The sequence below is a fragment of the Phaethon aethereus genome (assembly GCF_964289735.1).
Source record: "Phaethon aethereus genome assembly, chromosome: Z".
Classification (NCBI taxonomy): Eukaryota; Metazoa; Chordata; class Aves; order Phaethontiformes; family Phaethontidae; genus Phaethon; species Phaethon aethereus.
The window spans coordinates 78401493-78417908 of NC_138577.1; the positions used below are offsets into that span (position 1 = coordinate 78401493).

General features: G+C 42.0%; 1 protein-coding gene across 1 annotated transcript in view; it reads left to right on the forward strand.

Moving 5' to 3' along the window:
- Positions 1–16416, forward strand: part of SVEP1 (sushi, von Willebrand factor type A, EGF and pentraxin domain containing 1) — a gene marked incomplete at both ends in the record, with an annotated part of 137495 nt that overhangs the window by 105249 nt on the left and 15830 nt on the right. The window contains 7 exons of the mRNA XM_082012906.1: positions 770–995; positions 7260–7415; positions 9365–9428; positions 10098–10271; positions 11241–11414; positions 14554–14727; positions 16201–16377. Of these exons, the coding sequence (XP_081869032.1) occupies positions 770–995; positions 7260–7415; positions 9365–9428; positions 10098–10271; positions 11241–11414; positions 14554–14727; positions 16201–16377 (1145 nt within the window). The remainder of the gene's footprint in view (positions 1–769; positions 996–7259; positions 7416–9364; positions 9429–10097; positions 10272–11240; positions 11415–14553; positions 14728–16200; positions 16378–16416) is intronic.

Sequence of the window (16416 nt, forward strand, 5' to 3'; positions counted from 1 at the left end):
GGAAGAAAAGTTATGCCCTATCATATGCTCTGATTGACAAAGGCCACATTCCCATGCACGTATAAAATATTACTTGGACCACTGTCAAAAGTGCAGCAAGGTATTTCACTGTTGCGCTGCACTCACCACCACCTTTAGTTTCCCGCTCCCCATGCATTCCTCTTCTCCTCTGAAACACTGGACTGGGCATTCAGTTTTTCTTAGCAGGTGGCAGCAACAGTCAGCAGGATGTGCAATTTTTCTCCCCTTTTGGTACCGCATTTACATATTCCTTCTGGTCAAGTGCCTGTTTTAATACAGAAGGGCTGATTTCCCTCGTCTCCCATTTTCTGTACTGCAACTCTTCACTGTCAGCAAGTGTTGCTGATGCAAAGTTACTCCTTTGTCAGAGAGTAGAGAAAGGGGGGGGGGGTTGTCTTAATTTCCTGAAGTGTGCACACTGCAGATCTGTTTCTTCAAGGTGAGGAATTCCTTGGCAGAAGAGGAGATTTGTTTTGGCAATAAAAGCAAGTAATAGTATGGGACAGAATTCAGACATGGCATGTGGATGAATTTAACACTGTCATTTCCGCATGTCTTTAACATGGTGAAAGGGATGCTTCTGTCTGCCTTTCTACAAGTGAATCCACTTTTGCAAGAAATAATAGAGAAATCCCAAGGTGTGCTTATGAGCAACTAATGCTGAAAAATGACTGTCTGACTTTGTAATTCATGGGTTAGCTCATCCCTAGCTGTGTCTCTGTGGTTGGGTCTTCTTGCTGTGTTGCAGATGCCTGGAAGGCTACACAATGGTGACAGAGGTGGATGTGTGCATTTGCCAGGAAGATGGACAGTGGTCTCCTCAAAGTATTTCCTGTTGCCCCAGAAAGTGTCCGCTCCTAGGAAATACAACCCATGTAATCATACTTGGGGACAACTTCACTGTGAACACAAGCATCACTTTGTCATGTGTAGAAGGCTATACTTTGGTGGGAGCAAGCACATCTACATGCAAGGTATACTGTTACTTGCACTGTTTTATTTTGCCAGCTTTCTTCAATTCAGGAGTCCTCCACCTCCTCCTAATCCCTGATTAGCTTTTGGCCTTTAATTGCACACAACAAAAAAATCTAAATCATGTGCTGCAAAATATAATGTGCTTCCTTGTTGCCCAGTAAAAGCAATTATTAGTTTGCCATGTATAGACTTTCAGAACTATAAATTATTGATTTCTTCTTTCATGGAAAAACTAAAGCTGTCCTTTAGAAAAGTATTCCTTTTATCACATTTCAGGGAATAAATAATGTCCAAGATTTTAAAAAATTATGTCCAAGATGTCCAATGTATTTTGAGGATTGTGTGCAGAGCTCTTTTTCTCCAGAATAACAGGCAGCACGCACTTTAATCCACTGTGCAGCTGTAGAAACTTGAATCCCCTGTATGTTAAAAAGCAAAGATCCTCATCAGTTCTGCTAGTAACCTCTTGTTGCATTAGCTGTGGACAACCTTAACTTAAGCTTGTAAACAGACTAAAGTCAGTAAGTTTGCTTATATGAGAAGCTGAGCATGTGTGGTTTTGCACACAAAAACGAGTACCCCTGTCCGAAGATATTACTGCTGATATTCCAAATCTGGGAGTAATTTCATTTAAAAGTACTTGTGTCACTTCCCTAGCCTTATTAGCCCTACAAGGGAAAGCTTCTGGCCAGTCTGAAAAGGTGTCTGTTAATATTAACAAATACTGAAACCCCCCTTTTCTTGGGAGTTCAGAAAAGTCTATTTGCCAATTTTGACCTGGAACCTTCCCTTTATCAATACTTCCAAATTTTACAGGATTTTCTACCTTTGGATTATTCTTTAAGCATATTTCACATTTATTAACAATGGTTTTTACAGTTTAAAACAAATTCCTGGCTCTATTTGCTTCATAAGGGAATTATACAAGGCTTCAGTTCCCCAATGAGTCTTGTCGTGTTCTGCTTTTACCAGTTTCCATAATATTCTAAAGAGAACTATTATTCTGTTACCTTTTAATTTTGCCCAACCTGATGATTTAACTTCTGCTTCCAAATCTTTAATCTAAGATCCTTCTCGTCATAATCAACCAAGTCTGGTAGTGGCAAAGCTTTTTCAGGAATCAAACTTAATACCTCACCTTGTTCCACAGCTCTTTTTGCCTCATGATCTGCCGACCTATTCCCCCCTTCCTGACCAGTGTTACCCTTTTGGTGCCCTTGCAATGCATAACTGCAACCACCGAAGGCGATTGTACCTCATCCAAAAGTCTTGGGATCATGTCAGCATGCTTATTATGTTTTCCTTGGGCTGTGAAAAGTCCCCATTCCTTCCAGATAGCCCCATGGGCATGAACTATTCACTGCAGTCCTTCAACAAGCTCTAATGCTCTCCCTAAAGCAATTAATTCGGCTCTTTGTGCAGATGTACCCTTAGGGAGTGACTTTGCTTCCACCACTTGGTCTGTGGTGGTCATGGCATTCTCCACCGTTCAAGCTCCATCCTTTACAAAACTACTCCCATCGGTGTACCAAGTGTGTTCAGCTTCCTCCAGCGGCTCCTCCTTCAAGTCAGGCCTGCTTACATACACGGTCTCAATGGTTTCTATGCAGTCATGCACAACAGTCTACATTTCCTGCGTATCACTGTAGAAAAGAAGCAGGGTTGATAACAGTAGATGTGACAATTTCTGCATCATCCTGTTCCATCAGAACTGCTTGATATTTCAGGAACCTTGATGGCGAGAGCTAATGTCCTCCTTTTTGTTCCAAAACAGAAGTTACAGCATGGGAAGTGTGCACAATCATCTTTTGCCCCAAAGAGAATTTTCAGGCTTCTTGAATAATCAAAACAACAGCGGCCACTGCCCGAAGGTGTCCTGGCCATCCTTTTCTGACTTCATCCAATTGTCTGCTAAAGTATGCTACAGCTTGCTTATGAGGACCCAGCCTCTGGGCTAGAATTCCCAAAGCCGCTCCTTGCCTTTCGTATGAGAACAGCTAGAAGGGCTTTGTTATATCAGGCAGACCCAGAGTTGGAGCCCTCGTTAGCTCCAATTTCAGTTCTTCGAATGCCGTCTTGGCTTCATCAGCCCATATTAATTTTGTCTGGCTATTTTTCAGTAGTTCATACAGATGTTTAACCAGAAGTCCATAATTGTAGATACATAACCGACACCAACCTGTCATTCCCAAAAAGGTTTGAAACTCTTTTACTGTGGTTGGTTCTGGAGTCCTGCAAATAGCTTCTTTTCGGTCATTCCCGAGCTGTCTCTGTCCCTTAGAAATCACAAATCCCAGGTATATTACTTCTTTCTTCAAGATCTGGGCATCTCTGTAACGACACTCGGTAACCACTTAGTCCAAGAAAATTCAACAAACTCACAGTCCATTCTGTACATTCTTCATCCTTTTCTGTGTCTGTCAAAGTATACATCTACATCATCTCTTGCAAAAGAATCCCATTTCCCAGAGGTCTTTCCCAGGCCTCTAATTCTTTAGCTAATTGATTTCCAAAGATTGTGGGACTGTTTTCAGTGGGGCAGCACTGTCCGGGTTAGCTGGGTTTTTCGTCCTGAATTGGGGTTTTCCCGTTCAAAGGTGAATAAATTGCAGCTTTCAGGGGCCAAGGTGAGGCAAAAGAATGCATCTTTCAGATCTAATACTGTGAACCATTCATAGGTTTCTTTTAAATTAGTCAATAAGGTGTATGAGATTGCCACTACCGGGTGTAAATCTTCAACTATCTTATTTATTGCCCACAGGTCTTGTGCCAACCTGTAGGCTTTGCCATCGGGCTTTTTGACAGGCAGAATAGGAGTGTTACACTCTCAAGAGCATTCAATTAATAATCCAAATTTTATAAATTCTTCTATAATGCTTTTCACTCTTCGCCTGTCTTCCTATTTCAGGGGATATTGCTTTACCCTAACAGGTCGTGCTCCCTTTTTGAGTTTAACAACAACTAATACTGCATTTTTAGCCTTTCCAGGTATTGCTGAAGCCCATACTCCTGGGTATACCTGGCCTTTTATTTCTTGTATAATTTCTTCTTCCCTAATTTGAGGTTCAGTAAGAGCCAAACTTAAAATTTCAACATGGTTGTCTTCTGGTATTTTAAATTAAATTTTTCCATCTCTAAATCCTATTTCAGCATTCAATTGTTGTAATAAGTCCCTTCCCAAAAGTGATTTAGGAGCCCCAGGCGGGTAGAGGAATTTATGAGTCCCTACACTTTTCCCAGTTTTGAATTTTAGTGGTTTCAAAAAGAACACCTTCTCAGCCTGTCCAGTTGCTCCCACAATATTAACAGTTTGCCTACTCACAGGTAATAAGGTCTGATTTAATACTGAAAATGTGGCACCTGTATCTATGAAAAATTCTACAAGTTTCTCTTCCTTCCCTAGCTGAACTTTTACCAAGGGTTCCGTTAGGGAAGATTCCCCTGGTCCCTGTCAATTATCTTCCAGGTCAGTAATCATCACCGACTTGCCCAGTCTCGGGCAGTCCTTTTTCCAATGCCCCATTTGCTTACAATAGGCACACTGATCTTTTGGGAGGGGTTGATTTCCCCTAGACATTTACGTTACTTCTCCTCCCATTAGCGTTGTTTCCTGGCGGGTTCCCAGAGGTTACCTGGCCGCTGTGGTGTGCAAAGCAGCCGCTGTAGCATTGGCAAATGTTTTGCCCATTACTCTCTCTTTTTCTGACTATCTCTTTTCTGACACACTTGCCAAGCAATCTCCAGCAATTTCTCTAAATCTCTTACATCTGTTCCTTGCACTTGCTGTAACTTTCTACTGATATCATCAGCCGACTGTCACAAAACCAGAAATATCAACTGACCCTTTACCTCCTGAGAGGTAGGGTCTAAAGTATTAGAGTATTAGACCAATTTACTGATCGTGGGACAGCATTTCCTATTCCATAAGCAATCCATTCCCTGTACTGCATTAATAAGTCCCAGGCTCCTGGCTGGTTAGGGCCCCAGCCGGGACTGGTAATGGGAACATGGTTATCCACTGTTCCCAGCAGAGTTCCAGCCAAAACCAGAACCTGTACTTGGGGTCTGGCCACTCTCACAACCATCTGCTTTTCTGCCTCACTAAACACCGCATCCAACATTGCAGGTACACCCTCACAATCAGGGTCGAACAATCCTCTAATCTCCCATTCTATGAACCTTTAAACATCTTTGTCCAATGCTACAAGCCGAGCAACATCTTTTTTGCTTCCTATTTTGCTTATTTTTGTCTTTTTCTATCACCCCAGAGTCCTGGGGTGCTAAACTGATTCCACATTCTTTCTGCCATTCAAGGTGGTTTCACAGAGTGAAAAACATATCTGCATAAACCACTCCATCCCATTTTCCTCCTCTCTGAAGGAACAGCATTAATTGTTATAATGTTTTATATTTTAATGTCCCATTAAAGGGACATTTTTCTCCATCATCTAACTTATAGAGAGGCCACCACTAATTACAATACTTAATTAAGGTTTTTCTATCGACACTTCCTCCCGGCACTCCCCTCAGATCTTTCCAATACTGTAAAACACATCCCAATGCGCTTTTCTTTAGAATTCTGCCACTCTGTGACTCTCCCATATCTGATGCAAATTTTACCATTAATAACTAAAATCCAGTAAATGACAAACCAATAATCAATACTCAAAATGCATTAGCCAAAAGTCAGATAACAGTCAACCAATCCTGTTTCCAAATGGGGATATAGCCCCTCCAAATGGGGGTGTAATCCCCTACCAAATGGGACAGAAGTCCCCCAAATGTATACTAAGGTGCTAGCAACCCAGTATATGCCAACCTGTCCCATCTGGGTCGCCAAATGATTCAAAAAAGTTAAATTTAAACTCAATAACATCAAAGTGTTATTAAGCAGACATCTTTATTGCAGTGCTTGACGCATGGGGGATATCTCCTCCTAACATGTGTGCCCTGAAACAAAAGTTCATCCTTTATATACCTTAAAGACGTGAATGTTCACACATTTTACGAGAAATCTCTGCCTCCCTGCCTATCTACTACATTTACATAATGCTGGTGTTGCAAAACTACACTACACATGCGCGGCGGTCTCGGGTGGCCATTGGTGGTCGTTTGGGGAGTTAGCCCTCTACTCCTTTTTCCCTTTTAAGGTCACAGGTCTCCTGAGGGTAGTTTCTTCTCCTTGGATGTTTGCCCCTTCTGTTGTCCAGACAAGCAGTTCCTTCTTGTCATCCTTGTTTGAGCATTCCTGCCAATCTGTCTCTATGCTCAAGGTTAAGATATCATCTCTGTTCTCTTTAATCTCTCAGTTCTTGCTCTTAACTCTTCTTTGTTTTGATTTTCATGAGTCCTGCTTTCCTCGTGATTAACCATTTACACGTAGTTACAATGTTAGCATTGAGGCAAATACAGCCTAAGGACTATGAGAATAGGCTGTTAAACATAATCACACAGTTATTAGGCTAAAGAAATCTATATAAGAGTTAAAATAATCACCTAATCAATAACCTTCCAAAGTTAAACTAATCATCTAATCAATAACCTTCCAAAAGGTATATATATATTGAGAAATTGACCTTAATTATTTTAGATCCTTGTTTCAACATAATAGAAGACAACAACATAGAAGAAGAACTAGCGATAGAACAAGAGGAAATGGCCTCAAGTTCCACCAGGGGAGGTTTAGACTAGATATTAGGAAAAATGTCTTTACTGAGAGAGTGGTCAAACGCTGGAACAGGCTGCCTAGGGAAGTGGTGGAGTCACCATCACTGGAGGTGTTCAAAAAACGTGCAGACTTGACACTTCAGGACATGGTTTAGTGGGCATGGTGGTGTTGGGTTGAGGTTGAACTTGATGATCTTAAAGGTCTTTTCCAACCTTAATGATTCCATGAACATAGAATCAGGCAGCTGTAGTTTTCATTCTTTTCCTGATGTGTTCCCTGAGCTATTAGGTGACCTTATACAAGTGAACTTGGTTTTCCAAGCTTCTATTTCCCCATTTATTTTTTGTTCCTTCTGTCATGTAAATCTAAGCTGAACATTCCTGCCAAAGCTGAGCTCCAGTCTATGTTGACATCTCAAAAGTGTTACTTAAATTACTGAGTTTTATTATGGATTACACAGATAATATTGCATTAACCACGTGTACACTCAAACCCATTGGACACTTCTGTTATGATTTTCCTAACTTTTTCATTTAGGTATGAATTAAGCATATAAAGTGGTGCCTTCACACTTCCAATTATATTTGTTTTTCAGGAGAGTGGCATTTGGGTGCCACCATTTTCTGATGACATCTGCATTCCTGTGTCCTGTGGCACCCCAGAGTCTCCAGACCATGGATTTGTGGTTGGCACTAAATACAATTACAAAGACGTGGTTCTTTATAAATGTGATTCTGGCTATGAATTACAAGTAAGCAAGCTCAAATCTCCAGCACTCTAAACCTTTTGTTGTCATTTTCAGTTCTCAGGTGATGACTGTGAAAATGTGTTACATCTGGTCCATGTTGATATATTCCTTTAACAGCCACAGAAGTAGGATATCTGCTGTTGTATTTATGGTCTGTAGAATACTCCTGATGTGTCTGGGATAGTCCTTGCATGACTGAAGGGTATAATAGAAGCAAATTTAAGCACCCTGTTCAGAGATACATGTTCAGCAGATACCTTTCAGTGTTGGGTTTTTTTTTTCAACTGAAGGTTGTTTCAGCCCTCTGCAAATACAGTATTATATATACTTGTCACCATAAATCGCGGAAGAGTTAACTTCTCATATATTGCTCTCTTGAACTGGTTCTCTGGCCAGAGTTAGACTGCGTTCTTCCCTCGTTTTCATGATGTCCCAAGCATTATGTCTGCTGTATTTTGCCTTTTAGACTCAAAGCTCCCAATAACCTCCACTGCCCTTAGTTCTATGACATTGCTAGACGGTATGAAAGTGGTATCTCTTGTTTTAGTAAGCCAAAGAGATTCCAGTTTGTTCAATGGCACCTTTATTCCCTGATAGAGAAGGGAACAAAGTTCTTTCCTGTCCATTGTTATTATTATGAGCATTCAGCTCTAACCCCCACCTGAGCTCTGGAGCAGCTCTGCTGTCCTGTTATCAGGACTCAGGCTAGCCAGTTCAGAGCTGCCTCAGGTGTGTTTTCAAAAGCTGCAGTGAATTCAGAAATGGAAGTATGTTGCTGAGGCACAGGATGGCCTCCACCATCCCCAGGTGATGGCAGAGTAGGGCACAGTCACATCCAGAGGCATGAGGTGGTGTGGTGTCTCCAGGACAGAGGCTGGCTCTCAGCACTGTGTTTTGTGAATACCAAGCAGAATGCAAGATTGTGCTTCCTTTGTACTGTCGTAACACCAATAATAAATTAAGAACTTCATGCATGTGAATTCACCCCATCAGGAGTGAATTCATTCAGTCAGTATAAACATAAGGAGAGTTTAGACAACGCTTAAGTAACAATAAATTCAATTTGCATTATGTTGCCACTTATGTAATATCACTGGGAATGGAGGGGTGGGATGGTATTTAGGCAGATGATAGGTAGAATTGCTATTTCAAGTAATTTTTGGCCGTAATAAGCCAGTGCTTTCATACAGTAAAAAGTCCTTCCAAGCTTTGAATTCCAGCTTCGCCACCTAGCGTCCATCTGTTTCCCTGCTCTTGAGAAGTCCTGCTTTTTTGCCCTTGGGAAACTAAGTCCATTGGGTGTGATGCCAAAAAACACTCATGTCAAACAGCTGCCCTTGTCAATGAGTTTACTTTGCAATGAATGTGCATTACTTCAAGGGACATATTGTTCTCCATGTCTTGGAATAAAATAAGAAGTAAATCCTGGGCTATTAGACTGGCTATAAAGCCTGTACATAAGAAAGAAATAACATTATTTATAAGCAAATTTAAAGAATGAGTGTTTGGGATGTGGTCAAAATCAGTACATTATGTTTATAAAACACAAGCTTGTACTGTTGTTGAAAAAAATGCTAGTTAAATTTTCCGTGAGTGAGTCCATGAGAGTGAGCAATTTGTCATCATAATACATTCTTGGGAACAAGAATGGTAAAACTGACAAGAAGGATGATACTCCAACTGACAAGAAGGATGATACTCCAGGGAGAAGGACAAGAGAACTGACTGATAAAGTGGTCCCACAAACTTTTGGTTTATAAACAATACCCATCAATTTGCAGGAAGGAGTTCTACCCTAAACTCTGCTAGTAGACTTGGGCCGCAGCATTTATCTCTTTACGTGGGTTGCATATGGAGGGAAAATGTCCTGGCCTTGCTGGATAGTAGAGTTTATGGGAGAAAAGACTTGAATAGGTAAAGTTATTCTCTGAGCATTTTATTTTTTTTCACAGGGTGATGCAGAACGGACTTGCCAAGAAGACAAGCTTTGGAGTGGCACAGTGCCCCTGTGCAGAAGTACGTTCCAGATGAGTTTATCACTTACTGTTAGTCAAGGGTGATTTTACACAACAGAAAACACTAATGCTCATTTTGCTTTGTAACTCATACTGTCTGCATTTGCCTAAAAATTTTTTACCACTGATAACAACCTGGAAGAGTTGCAGAATTGCTGGAAGGAAATCACTATACCTTTCTGCTTTGTTCCTGTATCCATAAGAAACCTGTGCAGACAGCTTCCATGTTTAAATAGTTCTGATGCTTGAGATCATGATTTTTGGGGTTACTGAGGACCTCTGAACACATTAGTTGCCAGAAGTCACAGGTACTTAGCATCCTCAAAACGTAACTATACGGGTACTAATTCTCAAAGGTACTTCATTTCTGTCAGATGTCTGATGACTACAGACTGCAGTGCCCAAATAGGAATTGTTGACATAAATACCTACGTGGACTTCAGCTGTCCTGAGTCTTCCTGCCAGCAGAGACAGAATAGATTTTGTCTTTTAGCAGGAACTGGAAGCACCAAGCATGATATTGTTCAGCTACTCAGGGGCAAATATCTAGGAATGCCCAGATAAACACTGTGTTCTTTCCCTGTTTCTCAGAGTAAAAACCATGGAGGAGCTGTGAACAGCCCAGGCCATATGCATCATGTCTGAATGGAAACTATTCCTTATGTTGTAGGAGTATCATGTGGACCCCCGGACATAACAGAAAATGGATCTGTTCAGGGAGAGGACTTCCTGTTTGGCAGTGAGGTCTTTTACAGCTGTGACCCTGGCTTTGAGCTACAGGGACCAAGCCGGAGGATTTGCCACGTTGACAAAAAGTGGAGCCCCTCCGCCCCTTCATGCCTGCGTAAGTGGCAAGCAGAGCAACGTGGTGCAGTTTTCCAGGAGAGATGGGGAACAGAGAGAGTGCTTTTGCTGGCTTCCTCCCAGTCTCCCCTTCCAGCTGGAGGGCTGTAACAGGAGAAGCCAGAGGAAAAGCCATCAGAGAAGTTCTCACTGGCAGTTCCTCTCTGATCTGAAGGCAGCTCATTTTGGCACGTTGAAATGGCACATGCATAGAGTCATGCTCAGGGCAGTAGCGGGACATTGTGGCCTGCTGAATTTGATTTGCCTTGCATTGTGGTGTGCAGGGCCTTGGACATCATGTGCTGGGATGCTTCATCTCTGCCATGACAAGGCCACTCTGTATGTCTGGAGATAAGACTGCTCCCTGGGATCAAGTCTTGGCTCTCTGTGCAGCAGAAGGTGATTAATTGTGCGAGCATGGAAAGAAGGATTTATGACTTATTTCATACAGCTTATAAATAAAATGCCAAGATTTTGTAGTCTTTACCAACAAATCACTTCCCATCTTCTCATGGTGATGTCACAGTCCTACCCCTTGCATTCTTTCTCACCTTTGGCCAATTTGCCTGGTCTCCACAGTAAGGGTGGGACAAGGGGCAAGATCCTTCTTAACTACTGTAATTTTTCTTGGGAACATCCTGACATCACCTTCCACTGTATAGGGAGCAAAAGAGACTGCAAGCGTAGCCTCTGGCCTGCTTAAGAGAAATATTCTGTATACATCTGCTTGAACACACCTCATGGCTTACAACACCATCAAATACATTTGGGCACATTCTCCCTCAGGTGTCTGTAGCCTGAACACCAGGAGAGAGGGCAGGCAAGGCATTGTATAACCCTTCTCCGTATACTTCACAGCTGCTTTCTTCCCATCTTTCCATTAGTTCAGAGCTGTCAGAGAGCATGTTAACAGATACACAGAATGGCCTTTGTTGTCTGTATAAAACCAAAAAGTTTTTTCCTCTCCTAGGAATTACCTGTGGGCTGCACCCCTCAATAGAAAAAGCAGAGGCCATTTCTACGGGAAGCACATACAAAAGTAATGTAACTTTTGTGTGCAGCTCTGGATACCATCTTGTTGGACCCCAGAATATCACATGTCTTGCCAATGGGAGCTGGAGTAAACCCTTGCCATTGTGTGAAGGTAACTGTTCAGTTTCATGGCCTGGCAAATTCCAATCTGGGATGAGCAATAGCTCCTCCCATATGCATGCATATCATATGATCCAGGGATTGAGCTGCTTTTGGGAAACAATTCTGTAATGTGCATTAAAAATGGTGCCTGAAGAATGAAATGTGTCACAAGGAGCACTGCCTGTTACCAAGCCAGAAAGAGCTTAGACATTTTTTTCCTAAGGTGTTAATCTGCAGTTTAAAAGCTTAATGAGAGAAAATCAAACCCCTAACACAAGGTCATGGACTGCGACGACAAATGACTTTTCTCCTGTAGTCAATTATTAAATTGATATTTTTTTTCTGAACTTTGGGCCCCAAGGACAGTCTCAACAGCCCAGCCTTTAACCTCCACACTCCTCACATGAACAAACACCATGAATGCATGATGTGTACCATTTTGCAAGTCACTGCTTTCACATGCTCCCTCAGTAGGTTCTGTTGCTCATGCCACAAAACAGAATGAGTGCCAAGCAAGAACGGTCTGTGCCATATGGAGTGGGCGGTAGCAGGTGGAAACAAGGCTGTCAACACAAAAAGAGAACAAAAACTTAAGATCCCAAGTTTGAACAGATAACCAGTATTGTTGAATGACTCTGTTCAAAACGTAAAGCATATAGAAGCTTACTAAACTGTAGTATCATTAAGTATGAGTGTTCTCCATTCCTGGCCTCTTTGCCATGAAAATACAGTCTAGGCTTCACATTTTTCCTTTCCTCTCAGAAATACACTAGTTCATTTCTTGCCCATCAATTCCTTTCAGACTGTTCTTGTCCCTGTTGCATATACCTTAGGTCTCCCAAGCTAGACTCTAGACCCAGCATCCTGCTTGCTTTTTGTAGTTGCTCCTGGCATTCTTACATGGAGATGACATGTTGATGACTCCACACCCAGCTGCACACATAGATTCAGACAGGACCAGCATGGTGTGACAGCTTCACCAAAGTTAGACAGATAGTGATCTTCCACTCAAGGCAGCTGTTAGGTTCCTGTCACTAGAGCCGTGAAGGCTAAGGACTACCAGATGCAGTGCTGGGCAACCACACAGTGCACAGATCTGCACTGCAGTGCCCTAATGCTTCGCAGACCTTATAGGAGCAACCTCAAAAGTTAATAGGGGAAATCCACATCAGAGGTGCAGTCTCTAGTACCTAGCCAGCCACCTAAGAAAAGGCACATGCTATCAGTGCTAGACAGGTGTCAGGAAGACCATCTTGAACAAGGTTGAGCACAGCCACTTCACCAACTCCTCTCTTCCTCTTGCCTGATGGTCTTATGTCTGTCTGATAGTTTAATCTTCAGTCATCCCATTATGCAGACCACCTGGGAAAATCAAATGGAAAATGGGACACAGAACAGTCTTTTGTGTAGCAGTGGTAACCCAGCTTGGAACCTTGCTGGCTTCAGAAACACAGCTGAGAATCTTGAGAGGAGCAATTAGTAATATAAGTGTCGGCACCTTACACCAAACCCATACTGCATCTCATCTGGTATTTCTCATCAGGTGAAAAGGAAGGTGCAAAGGGCTGCAAGTTTCTGGGGTGTATCTCAGTGGCAAGAAAGAACCATTTCCATGTTTTGCCGCACTGACCCCAGTATGAAGTCATAAATGTGTTGTTGTCACGAATGGGTAATTTAGGCCACTTAAAGAATTGCCACCAGAGATACCAGAAAGCAAATTATTTTAATATAAATTTGTAAAAAGCGTGACTTAACAGAATTCAATGGCAAGGTTCACTGTATTACTTATTCAACATAGAAAAGGTATACAGAGAGAAACCAAATTACAATTAAATTGGAGTGATTTACTCGTATATCAAATTGAGTTAATGTGTATGTATGTTGAGGAGAGAAAGTAGGGGAGACCTTCCCGTTGAGTCACAAGGTTCAGAGTGGACAGAAATCCACCCCTAGTCCCAGACTTGGTCAATGGTTTATGACTAAGGTTAGGTAAGGGACGTAAAGGAATGCCCTCCCGTTGAGTCACGAGGTTCAGAGTGGACCGCCTTGCTTTCTGAACTCCTTCTCAGAGAAGAGTCTAGGTGCAGCTGAATCCACTCCTAGTCCCAGACTTAGTCAATGGTGGAGTATCGGGGATTCTGGTGTAGTGATATATGTTGTGCTTGGTGTAACTTTAGGACAGCAACAATCTAACACAAAATAACAGCAATTAAATTCACTAACGATATTGAGATAAACCACAGCATCAAATCATATAAAACTTAGCAGCATAATCAACTTAAACTTGCTAAGATTCTTTAATCACACACACATATAGGTGTAGAGATAGAGACACATAAAGAGATATAAAGAAAAAGAGATAGATATGTACAAAGGTACCTATTAAATATCCCCTTCGGATTCGGTCAAATAGTCATATTGAATGCTTTGCGTTGCTCAACGGGTGCACAGTCGAGCCTTTGAGTTGATCATGAACTTGAGGGTTCAAGGACTCTGAGAGGCGTCCCACTCAGCGGGAGGTGCTGGTCGCAGCCCACTGCAGTCCAGGAGAGCTCAAAGCGTCTCACTTGGGACTACTATTTATAGGACTGGGAGATGATTGATTTTGGGCATCAGTGAGTTTCCACAATCCAGGCAGGTGATTTCTCAAGAATTAGCGGTGAGGCTGCCAGGATTGTCTGGAGATAATTGATTAGTTCTGTTCTTGTTCTGTACCTTGTTTAGGCAATTGATTCCTGATAACACAGTGCCATTCTCCTCCTTGACTACACAAGAGTGCTTGGTACAGTTGAGGGGCTCTCAACCACCAAACCCTTTGTTCAGAGGCCAAGGCTTGTCAGGCAGCTTAGAGTGGCCCAGGTACAAGGTGAAGTGTAGGGGGGGAGTGCACCACCACAGTTGTCTCCTCCTCAGCACTGCCACATTTTGCTGACCTGTAAAACATGTGGCTGTGGCTTTTCTCCATCACTGGGAGGAGCTCCTTCCCTAGCTTGGCTACATTTCCTTCCCAGGGCTACTGAAATCTCCCTTAATGCTCTTCATGATTTATTAGTCTGTGGCTGCTACTTTAAACACATACTGTAATTCAGGAATTGTTGGAAAGCCAGGTCTAATACCAAGCTGAATTAATGAGAGCTTTTCCTTTGCAGAGACCAGATGCAAAGTTCCAGTTTCCTTGCTGAATGGGAAGGCGATTTATGAAAACAATACAGTCGGCAGTACAATAGCTTATTTCTGTGAGAGGGGATACAGCTTGGAAGGGGAACCTGCAGCAGCGTGCACAAGAGATGGAAGATGGAGTAGTCCCTTGCCTCTCTGTAAACGTGTGTGTTTGCTTTGTAATGAAAAAGTGGTCTCAATTTGTAAGCCTAAAGGCTAGGCTGCTTTTCACTTACACAGACAGCAAATGAGAGCAACTTCTGCAGATCTTTGTGGAAATGTACTGTCATTTTCTTCTGGAGTAGCCATGAGCAGAATTTGTCACTTGTAGTTTAAAAAATTGGTTTGGCCTACATTGGGAGATTTGTTGGCATGCATCCCATTTTTACAGAGGAATGAAGGGAGCAGATATTGAGACATGTTAAAGCATTAACTTGTCTGAGTGTGTTTTTGTGACAGTAAAAGAACAAGCTGTGTTCTCCATAGGTCCCTTTAGTTGGAAAGCTGACATAAAATGGAGTCAGTTGTAGTCAACCAGTTGATATATGAGGAGCAGGTGAGAGAAAAATTTGGAGGAGAAGGCAAAAGAGATACTTTACTGTTGTCTACAACTGACTATTGAGAGGGTGTAAAGAAAAAGAGAGCCAGACTCTTCTCAGAGGTGCACAGTGGTAGGATGAGATGCAATGGACACAACTTGCAACAAAGGAAATTCCAACTAAGTAGGTGAAGAAACTTTTCACAATCATAGCAGTCAAACACAGGAACCCAGAGAGGACATGAAGTCTCCATCCCTGGAGATATTCAGATTTCAGCTGGTCAAGTCCCAGAGCAACCTCTGACTTAGTTGGCCCTGATTTGAGAAGGAGGTTGGACTTAACAGCTGTATAAATTATTCTGTGATTCTGTGAAATAATACCTTACACACATGTGCGCTGTGCACACACACTCACAATAGCCCTCCTTGCTGCTGTATGTGTCTGTAACTAATTTTAAGATGTACTGTAGTCTTAGGGTGGTTAATGGAGACATTTAATTTTTGTGTTTAGTTTCAGGAAACTGGCATCAATCTCTGCTGTATATAGAGTCCAGTTTTCTTCACATTCATGATGAGATCAATAGACAAGCTCAGCAAGTTTTCAGCCAGCAATAAGCAAGATTATCAGGCAAATTCTAAACTCTAATGAATGTTACTGTAATTCTCTGCTCAAACACCTGGATTTTTGCTGCTCTTTATTGGTCCAGCCCTTCAGAACAAGAAGTAGGATAGTTCTGGCTCTTTTTTGTAGTAAGGTTATAGTAAACAGGAAGGACAAGAGAGAATGGTTTGATAGTAACAAGTAGGATATTCTCCACTTAAATCCTTAGTATGTCTTCTACTGGCATCAGCAGAGTATGGCAGCAAGCCATGTGACAGCAGAGAATCAAACCTTTTATTATTATTTTATGATCCAAATCTCATAACCTTACATCAAATTACAAATTGGACTTGTGTGCAGCATCCATTTCTATTGTTTTTCATATGATTTGATTTTGAAATTTGCAGAAACTATTCTAAAGTATTCTCTCTCTCCCTTCCTTCCTTCCATCCCTTTTTCCTCCCTCTTCCCTTTCCCTCACGCCGTTTCTTTGAACAGCAAACCCTTGTCCTGTGCCTTTCATAATCCCAGAGAATGCCCTTCTGTCTGAGGTGGATTTTTATGTTGGTCAGAACATATCCATCAGGTGCAGGGAAGGCTACCAGCTTAAAGGGCAGTCTGTGATCACCTGTAATGCTGATGAGACCTGGACTCCAGCAACAGCTAAGTGTGAAAGTAAGTACATGAGGTACGGTTCTGCAGGAGCTTGGTACT